This window comes from Pelophylax lessonae (genome assembly GCF_965119305.1).
Source record: "Pelophylax lessonae genome assembly, chromosome: 5".
NCBI classification, from domain to species: domain Eukaryota; kingdom Metazoa; phylum Chordata; class Amphibia; order Anura; family Ranidae; genus Pelophylax; species Pelophylax lessonae.
In genome coordinates this window covers 141,164,420-141,181,631 of record NC_138772.1, presented here as the reverse complement: position 1 = coordinate 141,181,631, position 17,212 = coordinate 141,164,420, and the positions used below count along the sequence as shown (strand labels likewise).

The 17,212-nt window shown below is 41.9% G+C and overlaps 1 protein-coding gene across 2 annotated transcripts in view; it reads left to right on the top strand.

Annotated features, from left to right (window-relative positions):
- Positions 1-331: 331 nt before the first annotated feature.
- COLQ (collagen like tail subunit of asymmetric acetylcholinesterase) overlaps positions 332-17,212 on the top strand; it is a 158,176-nt gene continuing 141,295 nt past the window's right edge. Inside the window, exon 1 of one of the 2 annotated variants that reach the window (XM_082259199.1) lies at positions 332-747. In XM_082259199.1, the coding sequence (XP_082115325.1) occupies positions 642-747 (106 nt within the window). In that variant the 5' untranslated portion in view covers positions 332-641. The remainder of the gene's footprint in view (positions 748-17,212) is intronic. The other variant, XM_082259200.1, reaches the window with a different exon arrangement.

The following is a 17,212-nucleotide window of genomic DNA, read 5'->3' as shown; positions in this document are numbered from 1 at the left end:
CACGTAACTGCACATAGTGTGAATGGGCCCTGAGTGATCCTGCCGCTGTCGACTTTGACAAATTGTCAGCCGCAGGATTGCTAATGGTAGAGTTGCCCGTGTGTCATCAGCCTAATTGCTAACAAGAGCTTTATATGAAAGATAACTATTTATCGGAGAGGGAAATGGCTGCTTTGTATCATCTAGTGGTAACAGCCTGTGGTAAAAATATATGAATGTAATAGCCTGTGCAAGGGGTCCCCTTTCTGAGCCATAACTCAATACACTGGCAGGCTTTCCACACAGCCTGAGTTAAATATATCAGTGAGGAGCAGGATGAGGGAGAGCTGTGTGCAGAAATTCCTCCCTGCGGACACACACACAGGAGGGTCACACTGACAGGCTGTGAAAGAAAGGAAGGAAGGAGGACAAAAACTGCACAATCCTGATATACACTGTATAAGAGAAGTAAACACAATCCAGGGAAGACACACTGATAGGCTCAAGGTGGCAGACACACAAGCCTGTAGTCTGATACACACCCACTGGCTGGGTGGAGGCAGCAGGGTGCATACAGACACTGGCACACACACACATACAGATTCCACTCAGCCTGAGCTCACTTTCTACACAAGGGGCTTTTTCCTGCAGGGGCTGCCAGCATGGTTGCAGTCAGGCTAATCGCAATTGGATTATACCTCCAGCTTTTTTTCTGTTATGTCCTCTCCCAGACTTCCTTCATGGACAGTGTCTTCCCAATACCTGCAGGTAATTAGCACTTTGGATATATTTTCCTAAATACTCCATCCATAGGTACTTGATTTGCCATTGCACCTGCAGACTGCATGCATGTGATGGATCTGCAGTCATCTTTTCATTGACACTTCATACATATTGTCCTGTTGCTCAGTTCTGTAGAATGTTCTTGCCCTGCAGCTTGTTTGTCTGCATGTTGACTTCTATTTTGGTCTGGGATAACCGGTGTAGAATTGGAGCAAGGGCAAGAAAGGCACTGACCACCGTATGTAGGAATACAGTAGAGACATTTACCAGTCTCCTTTAGCTTGTACAGTGAAATATTCATAAGGTCATTGATTTGTAACTTCTAAACCTGCAAAGCACTATGCACGAGGATGCTTGTCATGCTAGATCAGCTGGAAAACAGAGTTGCTTTCTAATAAATCATTTAAGAATATAGCTTCAAACTCCAGGGCTCTATATTACATTAAGACAGCTTTTGTCAACCTTTTTTTTGTTACCATGGAGGAACCCTTATCATTTTTTTTTTTAGGTCCCATACATGGTGCATAATTGTGATCAGGAGGTTGTAGAGACTAATGTACTGAATGATCATGAAATTAAATAGCAATGATCTGCAAAGAAAATTTTTAATGATCCCTTACATTGGTGATCATTGTAGACATGGCCCCTTACACTGGTGGTCAGTGTAGAAAGAATCCCTTATATTGTTGGTTAGGGTAAAATTCACACATTACATCGGTGGTCTGTGTAGAGGTGTCCCTTTGAATTGGTGGTTGGAGTAAAAGTAACAACTTATATTGGGGGTCAGTGTAGAAATGATCCCCTACATTGGTGCTCGGTTTAGATGTGACCTCTTGAAATGGTGGTTAGTGCAGAAGTGACCCTTTACATTGGTGGTCATTGTAGACGTGACCCCTTACATAGGTGGCCGGTGTATGGGGTACATTGATAATTGGTAGTCAGTGTAAAAGCAACCCCTTAGATCGGGGGTCAGTGTAGATTAGACCCCTTACATGTGTAGTCAGTATAGAATTGACCCCTTACATTGCTGGTCTGTGTAGAAGTGACGTCTTACATTGGTGGTCTGGGGAAATTATACCTTACATTGGTGGTCGGTATAGGCAGGAGATTAATTTGCCACAGCTCTCTTCATAAGGAACTCCTAGCAACCTCTGGAGGAACCCCTGAGTGGTTTCACCTAATCCTGGTTGAGAAAAGCTTCATTAGGACCTGCACAGCATGTATGCATTTGATATTATATCAGGCTGTAATACCTATTATATTGTATTTTTTTTCACGTTCCAATATAGCCTTCAAGATCTTGTTATTTATTTTGTTGTTTATGATTTTATATATTAGCTTTTTTCTTTTAACTGATGTAGGGGGTTAATAACAATACAAGGAATGACATGTCCATTTTGATACAATTTATACAGCACTAACCATCTATTTCATATTGCATTTACAAGGGGCTAATTCAAAGAAGTAATGTTTGCTCTATACACTAATAGGGTGCAGGGATGCCTAGTCTGGGGCACTGACTTATTGTAAAAAGATAAGGCAAAGTGAGGAAAATGTAATCAATATGTTAAATGTAGAGGAGATTGTATATTACAAAATATTTTTAATTCTTTATCTCTGTAAAAATTCATGTTACTTTTAGATCTCTGTGTGTTCATTTGTTTTCACTCCTTGGAATGTTAAGGTGATCACAGATTGATAAAAAATTTTTTAAAAAGCGACAAATACACAAAATAATACATTGAAATGTGAGTAATACTTCTTTTTGCTCCCCATCATTTAAGAGGATTCTGTGAATAAAACAAGAAGAGGCTCACTTATCTTATCTAATATGTCCGTTTTGGTACATTAGTCTCACATTTTCTGTATATTATCGTGTAAAGGTTGTATCATTTATTTTTTTATATAAGACTGCCAGACCCACTCCATTTGTTGTGCTAGATTACACAACCAAAAAATCAATAATGCAATAAAATTACATTAAATACCACAGTGATTGAATATAAGATATTCAGTTTAATGAAATGAACAAATGTATCATTGATGATATGTATCACTTATATCTTATAACAACATGTTGCATTACAGTGCTGGAATATAAATTGACTTCATTTTATTTTTATTTTTTACTTGAATGCAACCTTAAATCAACATCTATATGAAATGATTTCTCCTTTGTGTTTGCAGAGATTATATTTTTGTAACCTCTGTCTCCATGTAAAACATTTTTTTGTTTGCATTTAAAGCATTAAAATACAGTGGAGAGATACTTTAATGATCCTGGCTTGATGTAACTGCTCTCTGTATTTTGTGGATAACATTAAATTGTAAGGATGAAACTAACACATTCCTCTGCAAAATCTCTGAAATCTGCAATGACCTGAGTGTGAATAAGAAAAATCTTGCCAGGAACAGCAGTAAGGGATAGAAATCTAGAATTGTACTGCATTGGTAGTCAGTGCCAGGTACTTTGGCGCTAAGCTCTAAGATTTTTTTGTCCTGATTCTGCACATCTTGATGAGACTCACTTTTGAAAGTAGGACTAGGAAGGGAAAGCGGGGATTTGATGCAACTTATTTATGTGTTACCAATATTTAACTAGTAATATATTGCATATTCGCATTCAAGTGAACTTGTTCCGTAATGTTGAAGACTTTTCCTAGCTTCTGAAATTCAAACACAGAAACATAGAAGGGTGGTGGCAGAAAAAAAGACCAATTGGTCCATGGAGTTTGCCCCATTTTTTACAAATGAATGTGTGTGTGTATATATATATATATATATTTTTTTTTTTATTTATTTATTTTTTATACTTTTTTTTTGTCTTTTTGACTATACAGTAGATCCAGGTTTGGCCACTTATCCAGTTCCTTTTTTTTTTTTTACCCCACAGCAGACAAAGTCACAAAAACAGCTAAAACTGGATTGGTTGCCTAGTCAGCGCATGCATTTTTTCCTGTTAATAATTTGGTGGCATTGTCATCCCACACAATTTTTTCTTCTAATTTAAATTTGCCAAAAGTGTATATTACCTATATTTACTAGTACAACATTTTTTTACCATACTCGCATTTTGTGGCATTTTAAAAAAGTGAAAGGTCCAACTTTCTTTCTCGTTCTGCTACGTAAATGATGACTGGTCTAAGCAGTAGCTTCTATCAGATTCTGTGTAACAGAAGCACTTAGAACTCGGAATGCTAAGTTTTAATAAATTGGGACAAAGGAAAGGTTCCTTTTGGCAAAACGTGGCTTCAAAAGCCCAAACTGCAGGGCATAGAATAGAACATGGATTGTGAAGTTTGAACGTGTGAATTTCTATGAATACAAGGTGAACAGTGAAGGGGGTGTTATGAATAAGGTTGGCAATTTCAACCTTAGAAATCTGTGATTGTTGCACCCTGTGCACCACTTGCAGTTTCAGCCCTATATGTACAAAGATGACAGAAGTCAAATGTTACACTGTGAACAACAAAAGGAAAATATTGTCAGAAGTCAGAAGTATGGGCTTTTTTTTATCCTCCAGATAAAAATGATTACCCATTTGAAAATAATATACTAAATCTAGCTTTTCCAGCAATATTCACCTTACATGCAGAGAATTCCCCCGCAGTATTTTTTTTTGCCACTAAATGTCCTTAGTCTGATGGTCAGTATCATTAAACCCACTTCCTCTGAGCCCAGTTCATCCAGGGCTCACCTCCAGCTTGTCACTGGACAGCATGCTTTTTGTCAGTACATGAATTGATTGGCTCCTTTGTACTGATAAATCCTCTCAAACTACAGCCCTGCTATACACTGAATGAAAAGAGCCAATAGCAGGTAAAATTCATGTACTTACACTGCTTACAAAAACTCATTTAATGCTGCATAAATGACTACAGCGCTGCCTAGAGTTCAGCTTTAAAGCTGACTCTGATCAGCTTACAAAAATCACATTTTGCTGACCGAGCCCCTGATCGAAGTTCAGATTTAAATTTGAGCTAGACATCCAGGGAACGATTATTTTCAGAAGGGAAAATCATAAATGGCAGCTTCCATATCTCCTTTCAGTATAGATTTCCTTTAAAGGAATCTCTAGCATGAAAAGCTCTTATATGACAGCAATATGCAAGCCCTGTCACACGATTTAAAGCCACACTAGAAGCGATTCAGTGTTTGATACCGGGATTTCCAGTATATTTAAACCTAAGCTTAGTGTCCCTTGAGCTGGTTGCTCCAAAAGTACATAAGCTTTTTCAGGGGCAGAGTCACGTGTTTGGCCCCAATACACTTCAATCGGGGCTTTTGGAAAGGTATGTAACATACATTTTTTACTTGTTTTTTGTCACCTAGTAACTTATTTCCATTGGCTAAAAAAAGCCTAAAATGCCTGTAAAATTGCTCATAAATTGCCAGGAAAAAAAGACCAAAGATGCTCAACTCAAGTGTTAATGGGGCCACAAATTCTGATGTTTTAGCTTGTCACATTTAAGAGCTCATTCACATTACAAGCATTTCTTTGCACGTCAAAGCACTTTTTGTTTTAGACTATAAAAAATATACTATATTACCACAAGTATTGGGACACTTGCCTTTACACGCACATGAACTTTAATGGCATCTCAGTCTTAGTCCGTAGGGTTCAATATTGCGTTGGCCCACCCACTGCAGTTATAACAGCTTCAACTCTTCTGGGAAGGCTGTCCACAAGGTTTAGGAGTGTATCTATGGAAATGTTTGACCTTTCTTCCAGAATTGCTTCCATTTGTGAGGTTAGCCACTGATGTTGAACGAGAAGGCTTGGCTCACAGTCTCCGCTCTAATTAATCCAAAAGGTGTTCTATCAGGTTGAGGTCAGGACTCTGTGCAGGCCAGTCATGTTCCTCCACCCCAAACTCGCTCATCCCTGTCTTTGTGGACTTTGCTTTGAGCACTGGTCCAAATTATTTGGTGGAGGGGGGATTATGGTATGGGGTTGTTTTTCAGAGGTTGGGCTTGGCCCCTTAGTTCCAGTGAAGGGAACTCATAGCGTCAGCATATCAAGACATTTTGGACAATTTCATGCTCCCAGATTTGTGAGAACAGTTTGGGGATGGCCCCTTTCTGTTCTAACAAGACACCAGTGCACAAAGCAAAGTCCATAAAGACATGGATGAGCGAGATTGGGGTGGAGGCATTTGACTGGCCTGCACAGAGTCCTGACTTCAACTCGATAGAACATCTTTGGGATAAATCAGAGCAGAGACTGTGAGCCAGGCCTTCTCGTCCACATCAGTGCCTGACCTCACAAATGCGCTTCTGGAAGAATGGTCAAACATTCCCTTAGACACTCTCCTAAACCTTGTGGACAGCCTTCCCAGAAGAGTTGAAGCTGTTATAGCTGCAAAGGGTGGGCCAACTCAATATTGAACCCAACAGACTAAGACTGGGATGCCAATAAAGTTAATGTGCGTGTAAAGGCAGGCGTCCCAATACTTTTGGTAATAGTGTATTTGCAAAACAGTCACATAGTACTAAAATGTTCATTACAGGTCTTTTCTGTTCCTCAAAACTCAGTATCGTGCTTCAAAATATGAAATGTGAAACTCTTGTAAAATGCTAACGTGCACTTTGAAGCTGCTCAGAAACCTCCCTGCCGGTATAGCAGACATTTTATGGTCTTCTTACTGTAAATGTTCAGGGCAGTGAGATCTGGGCAAGACGCTAGAGTTTAAATCCTGACTGAAGTCTCGCTTTTTGCTGCAATATTCACTTTCAATCCAGAGACTTCCCTCAAAAGTATTTTTTTTTTTCTGCCACTAGGTGTCCTTAGTCTTGATGGTCATTACAGGTATTTTTTATGCCTCAAAACTCTGCAATGTGCTTGGAAATACTCCATAATACTTAGAAAAACTAATGCTGCTATTATCCTGGGCATTTTATTGTCTTCTTTCTGTAAATACAGTATATAGGGCAGTCAGATCTGACCAAGAAACTAGTGTTTAAAGCCTGACGGAAGTCCCACATTTTTTTCCTTTCAAAGTCCTGTATTGCCTTATATTATTATTTTTAATAATTCATGGATTTCTTTCTTAAAACTGCCTTAAAAAAGTGTGCTTTTTTCTTAGAAAGACTGGTTCCTGCCCACCTGCCTCTTCTCTGTATGCTGACATAGGTGAACAACACCACTCATCACAAGTTTTACAAAAACTTGTAGGGCAAAGCAAGAGAGGCTTGTTAGACAATGGAGTACATTGGTATTGGTAAAGTGGTAAAATTCTGGGGCCTATTTGACTGCACAGCCACATTTAGACATACTCTGCATCATTCATGTAAAGCATGGGTGTCCAACCTTTTGGCTTCTCTGGGCAACATTGAGTGTAGAGAAATTTTCTCGGGCCGCATATAAAATATATACTTTACTTAAGGTATATAAATAATAAAACGCTGCCGTGCCCTTCCTGCACCACCGCGCAAACCCTAATTTAACACAACTAGAGGATGATCAAATGAAATGCAATCAGTATACAGAGGTTTACGTCTTCTGAGAGATATTAAAGGAACACTCTAACCATCATGACCACTTCAGTGATTTAAAGTGGTCATGGTGGTAGGAGTTAGAAACACTGCACATGCTGGGATATTTACAGTTATGTGCTGGGGGATAGTTGCACCCCTAGCACATATGACTTAGGCAGCCAGAAAATGTCATGTCTTTATTCATATATGTATGTACAAGGACATGACATATTATGACAAAACACAACTAGTTATTAAAAACACATTGCAACAATTTACACAAACTAATGCACATACCCAGTGGCGGCTGGTGCTCAAAATTTTTCTGGGGGCGCAAACAGAAAAATGTAATAGGCATTGCTTTGCGGCGAAAAATGCTTTAAAAATTGCGTGACTTTGAGGTCACAAAAGTGTGAAAGGGGCCTTCAGTAATCAAGGTATAGTGTGCCCCCTTCAATGCAGAGTGACCAGCGTGCCCCCTTCAATGCAGAGTGACCAGCGTGCCCCCTTCAATGCAGAGTGACCACAGCGTGCCCCCTTTCAATGCAGAGTGACCAGCGTGCCCCCTTCAATGCTGAGTGACCAGCGTGCCCCCTTTCAATGCAGAGTGACCAGCGTGCCCCCTTCAATGCAGAGTGACCACAGCGTGCCCCCTTTCAATGCAGAGTGACCAGCATGCCCCCTTCAATGCTGAGTGACCAGCGTGCCCCCTTCAATGCAGAGTGACCAGCGTGCCCCCTTCAATGCAGTGACCAGCGTGCCCCATTCAATGCAGAGTGACCAGCGTGCCCCCTTTCAATGCAGAGTGACCAGCGTGCCCCCTTCAATGCAGAGTGACCAGCGTGCCCCCTTTCAATGCAGAGTGACCAGCGTGCCCCCTTCAATGCTGAGTGACCAGCGTGCCCCCTTCAATGCAGAGTGACCAGCGTGCCCCCTTCAATGCAGAGTGACCACAGCGTGCCCCCTTTCAATGCTGAGTGACCAGCGTGCCCCCTTCAATGCAGAGTGACCAGCGTGCTCCCTTTTAATGCAGAGTGACCAGCGTGCCCCCTTCAATGCAGTGACCAGCGTGCCCCATTCAATGCAGAGTGACCAGCGTGCCCCCTTTCAATGCAGAGTGACCAGCGTGCCCCCTTCAATGCAGAGTGACCAGCGTGCCCCCTTCAATGCAGAGTGACCAGCGTGCCCCCTTTCAATGCAGAGTGACCAGCATGCCCCCTTTCAATGCAGAGTGACCAGCGTGCTCCCTTTCAATGCAGAGTGACCAGGCAAATTTTATAACAGAAATTAATAGAAGCACTATATTTTTTATCAAAATATTCAGTCTTTTTTGCTTAGGCGGTAATTTAATTTAGTAATTTAATACTAATTTAATACTACTAAAAGAAAGTTCTATTTGTTTGACCAAAAATGATAAAATTTATGGTCAAACTGATATAATTGCGATAATGTGATTTGAGGCGCGCATGCGCCGATCACATCAAATTTAGAGCCTACTCTGTGTGCTGCAGCGATGTGACTCCCGTGCGCATGCGCAGGAATGATTTCACCGCAGCCTGTCCATTCAAGCGTTCATAGGTTGAAAACCCAGAAAGAAGACTGGGAGAAGAGGGATGTGCTCAGGGCCAAGGGGAGCCATGAAGGGCTCTGTTTTCAGGTAAGTCTGCCATAATGTGCTAGTATGTAGTGCATACTAGTGCATTATGACCTAAACCTGGTTGCAGGCTGCGTGCTGCTGGTTGAATAGACTGCGTGCCTGCATTTCCCGCAGAAATAAATTAATGCAGCATTTTAAAAGGCAGTGTCCTTGAAATCGCATCATGCTTTTGCACCATGTGACTCACACATCTAAAAACGCAGCATGTTTGCAGGTGCAGGAACAGCAGGTAATTCACATGGTACAAAAGCATGATGCTATTTTAAGGACACTGCATTTTTAAAATTCTGCATGCAACTTTCCTGCGGAAAATGCAGGCACGTCAGCCCATTCAAATGAATGGGCTGTTGTGCCCGCACAAACCTGCATACACCTGAACCAGGCCTAAAAGAAGCCCATCAAGCAGTGCTGCGTTTCACAGTGTGGAAGATGTCAGCACAGAGCCACTGGTCTCGTGGGCCATGCTGCTCTCTAAATAACAGCCACAGCCAGGTCAGAGTTTTGGAGCTACACTAGTACCTATATATAGGGAACAAGGAGAGGAGAAGGACCTACCTGGTCCTGGTCTGCCAAGCTCCGCTCACCATCCGTGGGCTCACATGAGTGCTTCCGGCTGCCACTAGCACTCTGACATCGGTTCCTACCCGAGGCCTCTCAAGTCCCAATGTACAGGCATGTTATGGGGCGGGGTCAGAGCACCATTGGAGTTTACGGCCCCGCCCGCTCCTTGCTCAGCATGCTAATGTCGACTGTCACTACTGTGGACTGGGCCATTCTTTTTGCGGTGCCGATGGGGCTCCCAATTTTTGGGCAGTGTGGGCTTACTGGGCAGCTGCTTTAGACCCTAAAACAATAACTGGGCCCTCGGCAGCTGCCCTATTTGCCCTGCGCGAAAGACGGCCCTGTCTCACAGTTACATCTTGTTTCTTCTGAAGTAAAAGCCTAATAGTGCATGAAAAGATTTTTTTTTTTAATTGTAAAGAATTTACATAGAGATAGACATTCATTCCCTAAGAAGAATTGTGGACTCTCTGGTGTGCATGCATATATTAATTAAATCAATAGCTTTACTTAAAGCGCAACTCCACTTTTCTTGAGAAAAAACATTCGCCTCTGGGTGATCTCTGTACATTGCAAGGATTATAACAAACTTTGTTGCAGATTCCTACCTTTTTTATTCTGAAGAAATCACGGTTTGTTCTTTTGTGCCGAGTGGGTCTAATGGGAGTGATTTCATAATTGTCAATCACCTGTGCAGCTGCAGAGCACTAATAAGGAAAGCTGCTTGGTCTGCATCCCTTTAGACATGATTTCCTAGTGGTAGTATCTCACCAAAAATTGCATTTTTGTTGCAGGGGACGCCTGAAATCTGACTTGTATCTTAGGTCAGACCTCTGGGAAAATTGGTGAGCCAATCACACAAGCAGGAAATTATGTTTCTGGGGTGTGGTCAGTATACATTCTGTATACAGAACAACTCCAGGTAGCCATATTGCATTGCATTTTCAGAAAATTACAGTGGCTGCAGATTGAAAGGGAAACGTAATTTTTAATAATTAAATTACAATATGACTTGTATATGCTATATTACTATTATTATTTTTTTATTTGCTATTCCCCCCCCCCCCATGAAAGTGGAGTTACCCTTTAAAGCTGAACTCCAGGCACAATCACCTTACCAGAGTTCAAGCAATAAAACACCCCTTTTCTTCAACAGTAACCCCTTGTAATGCAGGCTTTCCTAAACATCTGGCTAATATGCTTGTTTACATGCTTGGATTGGCTTCTGCTGTACTTCTGGGCTGCTTAGTTACAGTGGGTACGGAAAGTATTCAGACCCCCTTAAATTTTTCACTCTTTGTTATATTGCAGCCATTTGCTAAAATCATTTAAGTTCATTCTTCTTCCTCATGAATGTACACATAGCACCCCATACTGACAGAAAAACACAGAATTGTTGACATTGTTGCAGATTTTTTTAAAAAAGAAAAACTGAAATATCACATGGTCCTAAGTATTCAGACCCTTTGCTCAGTATTTAGTAGAAGCCCCCTTTTGATCTAATACAGCCAGGAGTCTTTTTGGGAAAGATGCAACAAGTCTTTCACACCTGGATTTGGGGATCCTCTGCCATTCCTCCTTGCAGATCCTCTCCAGTTCTGTCAGGTTGGATAGTAAACGTTGGTGGACAGCCATTTTTAGGTCTTTCCAGAGATGCTCAATTGGGTTTAAGTCAGGGCTCTGGCTGGGCCATTCAAGAACAGTCACGGAGTTGTTGTGAAGCCACTCCTTCGTTATTTTAGGTGTGTGCTTAGGGTCATTGTCTTGTTAGAAGGTAAACCTTCGGCCCAGTCTGAGGTCCAGAGCACTCTGGAGAAGGTTTTTGTCCAGGATATCCCTGTACTTGGCCGCATTCATCTTTCCCTCGATTGCAACCAGTCGTCCTGTCCCTGCAGCTGAAAAACACCCCCACAGCATGATGCTGCCACCACCATGCTTCACTGTTGGGACTGTATTGGACAGGTGATGAACAGTGCCTGGTTTTCTCCACACATACCGCTTAGAATTAAGGCCAAAAAGTTCTATTTTGGTCTCATCAGACCAGAGAATCTTATTTCTCACCATCTTGGAGTTCTTCGGGTGTTTTTTAGCAAACTCCATGCGGGCTTTCATGTGTCTTACACTGAGGAGAGGCTTCCGTCGGGCCACTCTGCCATAAAGCCCCGACTGGTGGAGGGCTGCAGTGATGGTTGACTTTCTACAACTTTCTCCCATCTCCTGACTGCATCTCTGGAGCTCAGCCACAGTGATCTTTGGGTTCTTCTTTACCTCTCTCACCAAGGCTCTTCTCCCCCGATAGCTCAGTTTGGCCGGGCGGCCAGCTCTAGGAAGGGTTCAGGTCGTCCCAAACGTCTTCCATTTGAGGATTATGGAGGCCACTGTGCTCTTAGGAACCTTTAGTGCAGCAGAAATCTTTTTGTAACCTTGGCCAGATCTGTGCCTTGCCACAATTCTGTCTCTGAGCTCTTCAGGCAGTTCCTTTGACCTCATGATTCTCATTTGCTCTGACATGCATTGTGATCTGGAAGGTCTTATATAGACAGGTATGTGGCTTTCCTAATCAAGTCCAATCAGTATAATCAAACACAGCTGGACTCAAATGAAGGTGTAGAACCATCTCAAGGATGATCAGAAGAAATGGAAAGCACCTGAGTTAAATATATGAGTGTCACAGCAAAGGGTCTGAATACTTAGGACCATGTGATATTTCAGTTTTTCTTTTCTAATAAATCTGCAACAATGTCAACAATTCTGTGTTTTTCTGTCAGTATGGAGTGCTATGTGTACATTCATGAGGAAGAAGAATGAACTTAAATGATTTTAGCAAATGGCTGCAATATAACAAAGAGTGAAAAATTTAAGGGGGTCTGAATACTTTCCGTACCCACTGTATATAGAGCTGCAGGCCTCATAGACCCCAGTGCTGCAGTCATGTCTAAACCTTTCTCTTTTCCTGGCCATTCACCAAACGTGATCTGGGATTGTGTGTACTTTGAATGGCCAGGATGAGCGAGAGGCAGTGACACAGCCGCAGCACTGGGGTCTGTGATATCTGCAGCTCTTACATCCGAGCGGCCTGGAAATACAGCAGGAGCTGTACTAATCCTGGCATGTAAACATAGAAAATACAGCACAATAAGGAAAAGGAATGTTTAACACTGGTTATAGTGAGCAGAGTTGGACTTCAGCTACAAATAAAGTGGATTAAAAGCCTATCACTGTCTATTCTTAAAGTTTTCTTCCCCCTCCTTATACCTATCCTACCTAACCTGTAAAAGATCTGTGTACTTACCTATTTGTAAACTGCTTTGGAGACATGATTCCCCATCTCTAGCTCCACTATGTCAGTTAGTGGCTGCTGCAGGGGAGAGGAGGGAGCGCCAACAATAAGTGAGCCATGGGAGCCTATTGGTGATGTCACAGCTCCCAGAATTGCCATCTGTTCTTGAGTACTCCCTGAGCCATAGCTGCAGGATCATGTGACTGAATCAGAGGGGATTAAAAATAGCCAAGTATACAGATCTTTTTTAAATGGATAGGTAGGAGCAAGGTGGGGGTAACTGTTTTAAAAAATGGGTAGGCTTAGGCTTTTCTTCCACTTTTTTTTTTTTTTAACCATTGCCTATTTCCTTTAATCATTTACAGTATACATGCATACATAGAAAATGAGTCTATAGTCATTGGCAACAAATCTTTTGTGTCTTACCCATAGGTACTCAAGGTTTTAGGGCTCAGTTCACACCGGGGTGACCTGTTAGGCGACTTAGTTCCCTGACAAGTCACGCCCCACTCAGTGCAATCGAACCCTTCTAATCGGAGTGACTTGAGACTTTAGAAAAAGGTTCCTGCACTACGTAGGGGCGACTTCAGAGAGACTTGCATTGACTTCTGTTAAAGAAGTTGTTTGTAAACCCTGATGAAGTCACGCTGTGCGCCAAGGCGACCTTTGAAGCCACGCTAGTGTGTAGCAAGACATTACTTAGACCGAGGTATATACTGTATATATTTTAAATTTTGTCCATTGTTATAATAGTTAACTCTTGACATAAATGTTTTTTTTTTTTTTTTTAATTCTTTATTTAAAGGTATGCCATGAACAATAAGGAATAACAATGCTACAAACATTTGCATGATAGTAGTAGAAATGTGGACTACGTTGTACAGGGAACAACCTCGTGTAAAACATACTATCACAAAGCATAAACATATAGTGCAACCTGGGTTCATATGTTTTCTTCCACTTTAAACTTTAAACTTATTTTTTTTAACATGTGCTAGAGTGGGGGATTAGAACCTCAGCCTTTTATTTCCCCATTGGAGTGATTTTATATTCTGTGCTTGTCCAGATGAACATTGTCAATAAAACTGAAAATTTGAGAAAATCCAAAATTTTGCATTGTCTACAAAGCAGGAATAAATGGGAAATCTTCCAATATTAAAGGAGAAGTGTGGAAAATCAAAAAAATTAGCATCTATACTCACCTGGCTGCAGCATCAGTCCGGTCCCCCGCCAGCTCTAGGACTGAGAACTAGGTAATCCTATGACCACTGATTGCCCAGTTCTCTGTTCTCTGCTCTGCCCCTTTAGCGCTCACTGGAACGCTGGGCTGTGCAAGGGGCAGGACTTAGGCTTTCGACGGTGCATCTGGATGGATCCCAACGTTAAAGTCAGAATCCTTCCAGGGCCTGGACTGGTTCTGTGATGTTAACTGACAGCAGTCTTTAGCCTGCTGTTGGCTGAATCTGAGTCACAGCAATGCAGAAAAAAGCTTTGGCCATACCTCTCTTTTAACACTTGCTCTGGTGACAGGTGCCCAAGAGGGGATTTATCTAACTTTGCAGACACTTACTCACAGTTCCTTTACCTAAGAAGCTTTTAAATGTGTGGCGCTTACCCGCAAAGGGGCCACTGAGAATGTACCCAGTTCCTCCACAATAGTACAGAGGCTGCCAGACACACAAGCTCAGTGCCATGCACACTGACAATTAAGGCTCAGTCTAGGGCAGTGGTTGTCAAGTTATGAGCTAAAGGGTGCCTCAAGCATTACCACTAACATCACCAAAGAGCCATACATAATTTTTAATACATGTAGTGCTTGAGAGGACTGTCAGAAACTGCAGACCTAATAGAGAAAATTAGTGTCAGAGAGTGTGGGCATGCTAAGTTTTTGGCTGGGGATATGATGCAGAAGACAATATGAAACTGGGACACTGTAGACTGCTAAGACCCAGGGGCTGTACATCAAATACCAAAGGACCACAGGTTGGGCTCCAAGGGTCTAGGGGATATTCCAAACTGTTCAATAGCGACTAAGCCTTAGAAGCAACAACACAGTGATGAGTAATCCCTCTGTTCACTTAACGTGTACACCTCTATTGCCGTAGTGTCTGATTGGCCAGCAAGGTTACTTGCACGAATTGCATTAAAACTGCATTTCACTGTTAATTAATACATTATTTTTTGTCTTTTACACCTGTCTGGTTGTAGAGTAAATGGCTCCTGCCTAAATTGACCCTGGTATTTGTAGCTATACACATGTTACAACATTTTTCATGCCAGCCCCAAGCCAAGCTGTTGGGGTGAGCTGAGGAAAGACCTGCCTCGTGAAAAATGTGCCAAGAAAATGCTATGGAAAAGGATTTCAAGTGTATCAAACATGGTGCCCATAGAAATACTGGGAGTTGGATACGACTAAACGAATATATACATACATACATACATACATTCATTCATACATACATACATACATACATACCTTTAATAGAGGACTGAAGAAATAATGTTTTTTCTGCAAAAAATAGTCAAAAAACTCTTAAGAGTAACATTTACTTCATGATTGTTATAAGTGTTGCCTACCTCACTATATCCAAGACTAAAACCCGTTATCACTAAAATACTTCTTACTCATACACAGCAGGGGTTCTAAAGTTTATCTCAATCTAAGAACAATCACAACATTGTACATTGCAAAGTACCAGTTCTTGAATGTGGTGGCTGCATTTGTTTTCTTCTTTCAGTTTTTTTTTCTTTTAACTTCACCCAACCATTCCAATGTAGCATCCTCCTAGGTAGGTGCCTAGAGAGTGAGTATAAGTTTGGCTCTGTCTGCCTATCAGAAGAGCAGCAGGTAAATTCTATATTGCTTTCTGCTTAACAGAGAGTAGGATCTGTGAGTTAGGTCTGCTCATGGTGCTCAGTGTGTGATTCATCTGGTCTAAGGGAGTGTTTCACACTGGTCCAATAGGGAGGCATATTGGACAGTGGAGGAAAACAGATCAATGGGTACACAGGCTTTGATACAGCTGCAGTGATTGGCACAGACTGCTGTCTCGGCACATTGTGGGGTGTGGTATAATAGCCAGGAGCAAATGTACTCAGGGTTTTTGTCTGGTAAGCAGAGTCCTGGAGGGAGGGTGACGGCTGTCTCCTCCTCTGCAGTGGTGACATGTGGTCACAGGCAGTCAGTCTGGTGAACCAGAAGGAAGGAGCTAAACCCAAAGGTCCAGGAGAGCTAACTAGAGTGTTTGAGACACTGGAGAACCTGGAAAAACATTATCGTTAGTACAGGGGATCGTGTCTAAGGGCCTGACCTGTGAGGGGCCACCCCAGAGTAGAGTAGTCAGCTGGTAGCATGAAAGGGGGTGCTAGACGAGTACCCTGAAGATAGTTGTTCGATCAAGTCTTCATTACAGAGTCTTTACCTTAAATTCATCTAGTGGCAAGGTAAATCTGCAGCTCGACTGCATCTTCAGATAGGAGTCCTCATCAACTGTGAATAGTTCAATTCTGGAGTATCCCACTCTATCCCTTCTCCCATCCCTATTTAAAATAAAACAACAAAAACAACCACAACCTCTAGACTGATCATTGACTGAGCCGGAAAGTAAAGTGTTAAGTTTGTGCATGCAGTTGCTAACGGTAAAAACCCAGAGGGACCCAAAAAGGGGAAGAATTCAACAGTCCTCAAGAGGGCAGTGCTACACCAGTAACACACTTCCTGGTCTAAGCAGAAAATGCTCACCCACTGTACTGTATCTATGGCGTAGCAGTGTTTTCACTCTAGGCTGCTCACTCCTACTTTGGGCTACATAACACCTACCCCTCTCCTAATCTCCAAAACATTGGGGGAGGGGGGGGATTCTGTTAATTCAGATACAGAACAAACTGGGCAGGGCTAATAACACTGCTTTGGATTTCACTGTGCTGTCAGCTCACTGCAAAAAGGTAAATGTTTAGTGACAGGATCACTGGGTATTTTTTCACTTACTGAAAATTTTGACAAAATGCTTTCATTGGTATTTAACAGACCAAAAGGGAGCAAATAAGAGAAATCCATGGTTGGGTTTTGCATACAGTGGGTATAGAAAAGAATCATCCTCTTTAAATAATTTTTAACATATTAACATTTTGTTGCTTTGCAGCCTGAAGTGAAGACAGACACGGTTTTGTTTTTTTCCAGCTGCATTTACCCAGTACAACTTATAACATCCAAGTGAAAGATATAACACCAACATATCAAAAAATTCAAAAACAGAATCACTGAGTTGGAAAAAGGATCACCCCCCTCCCAAAAATGACTTGTAAACTCAGTCAGGTGTAGCTAATCACCTTCTCAAGGGCACACAAAAACATTTGACTTTCAACTGTGATCAGCTGTGGTCATTTTGATTAGCTCAGCATGAAAAGGTCTATTATAGAGCAGTCCCTGTTAGTGCAACTGAAGCAAACAAGCAACGATGGTTGGCAAGGCACTG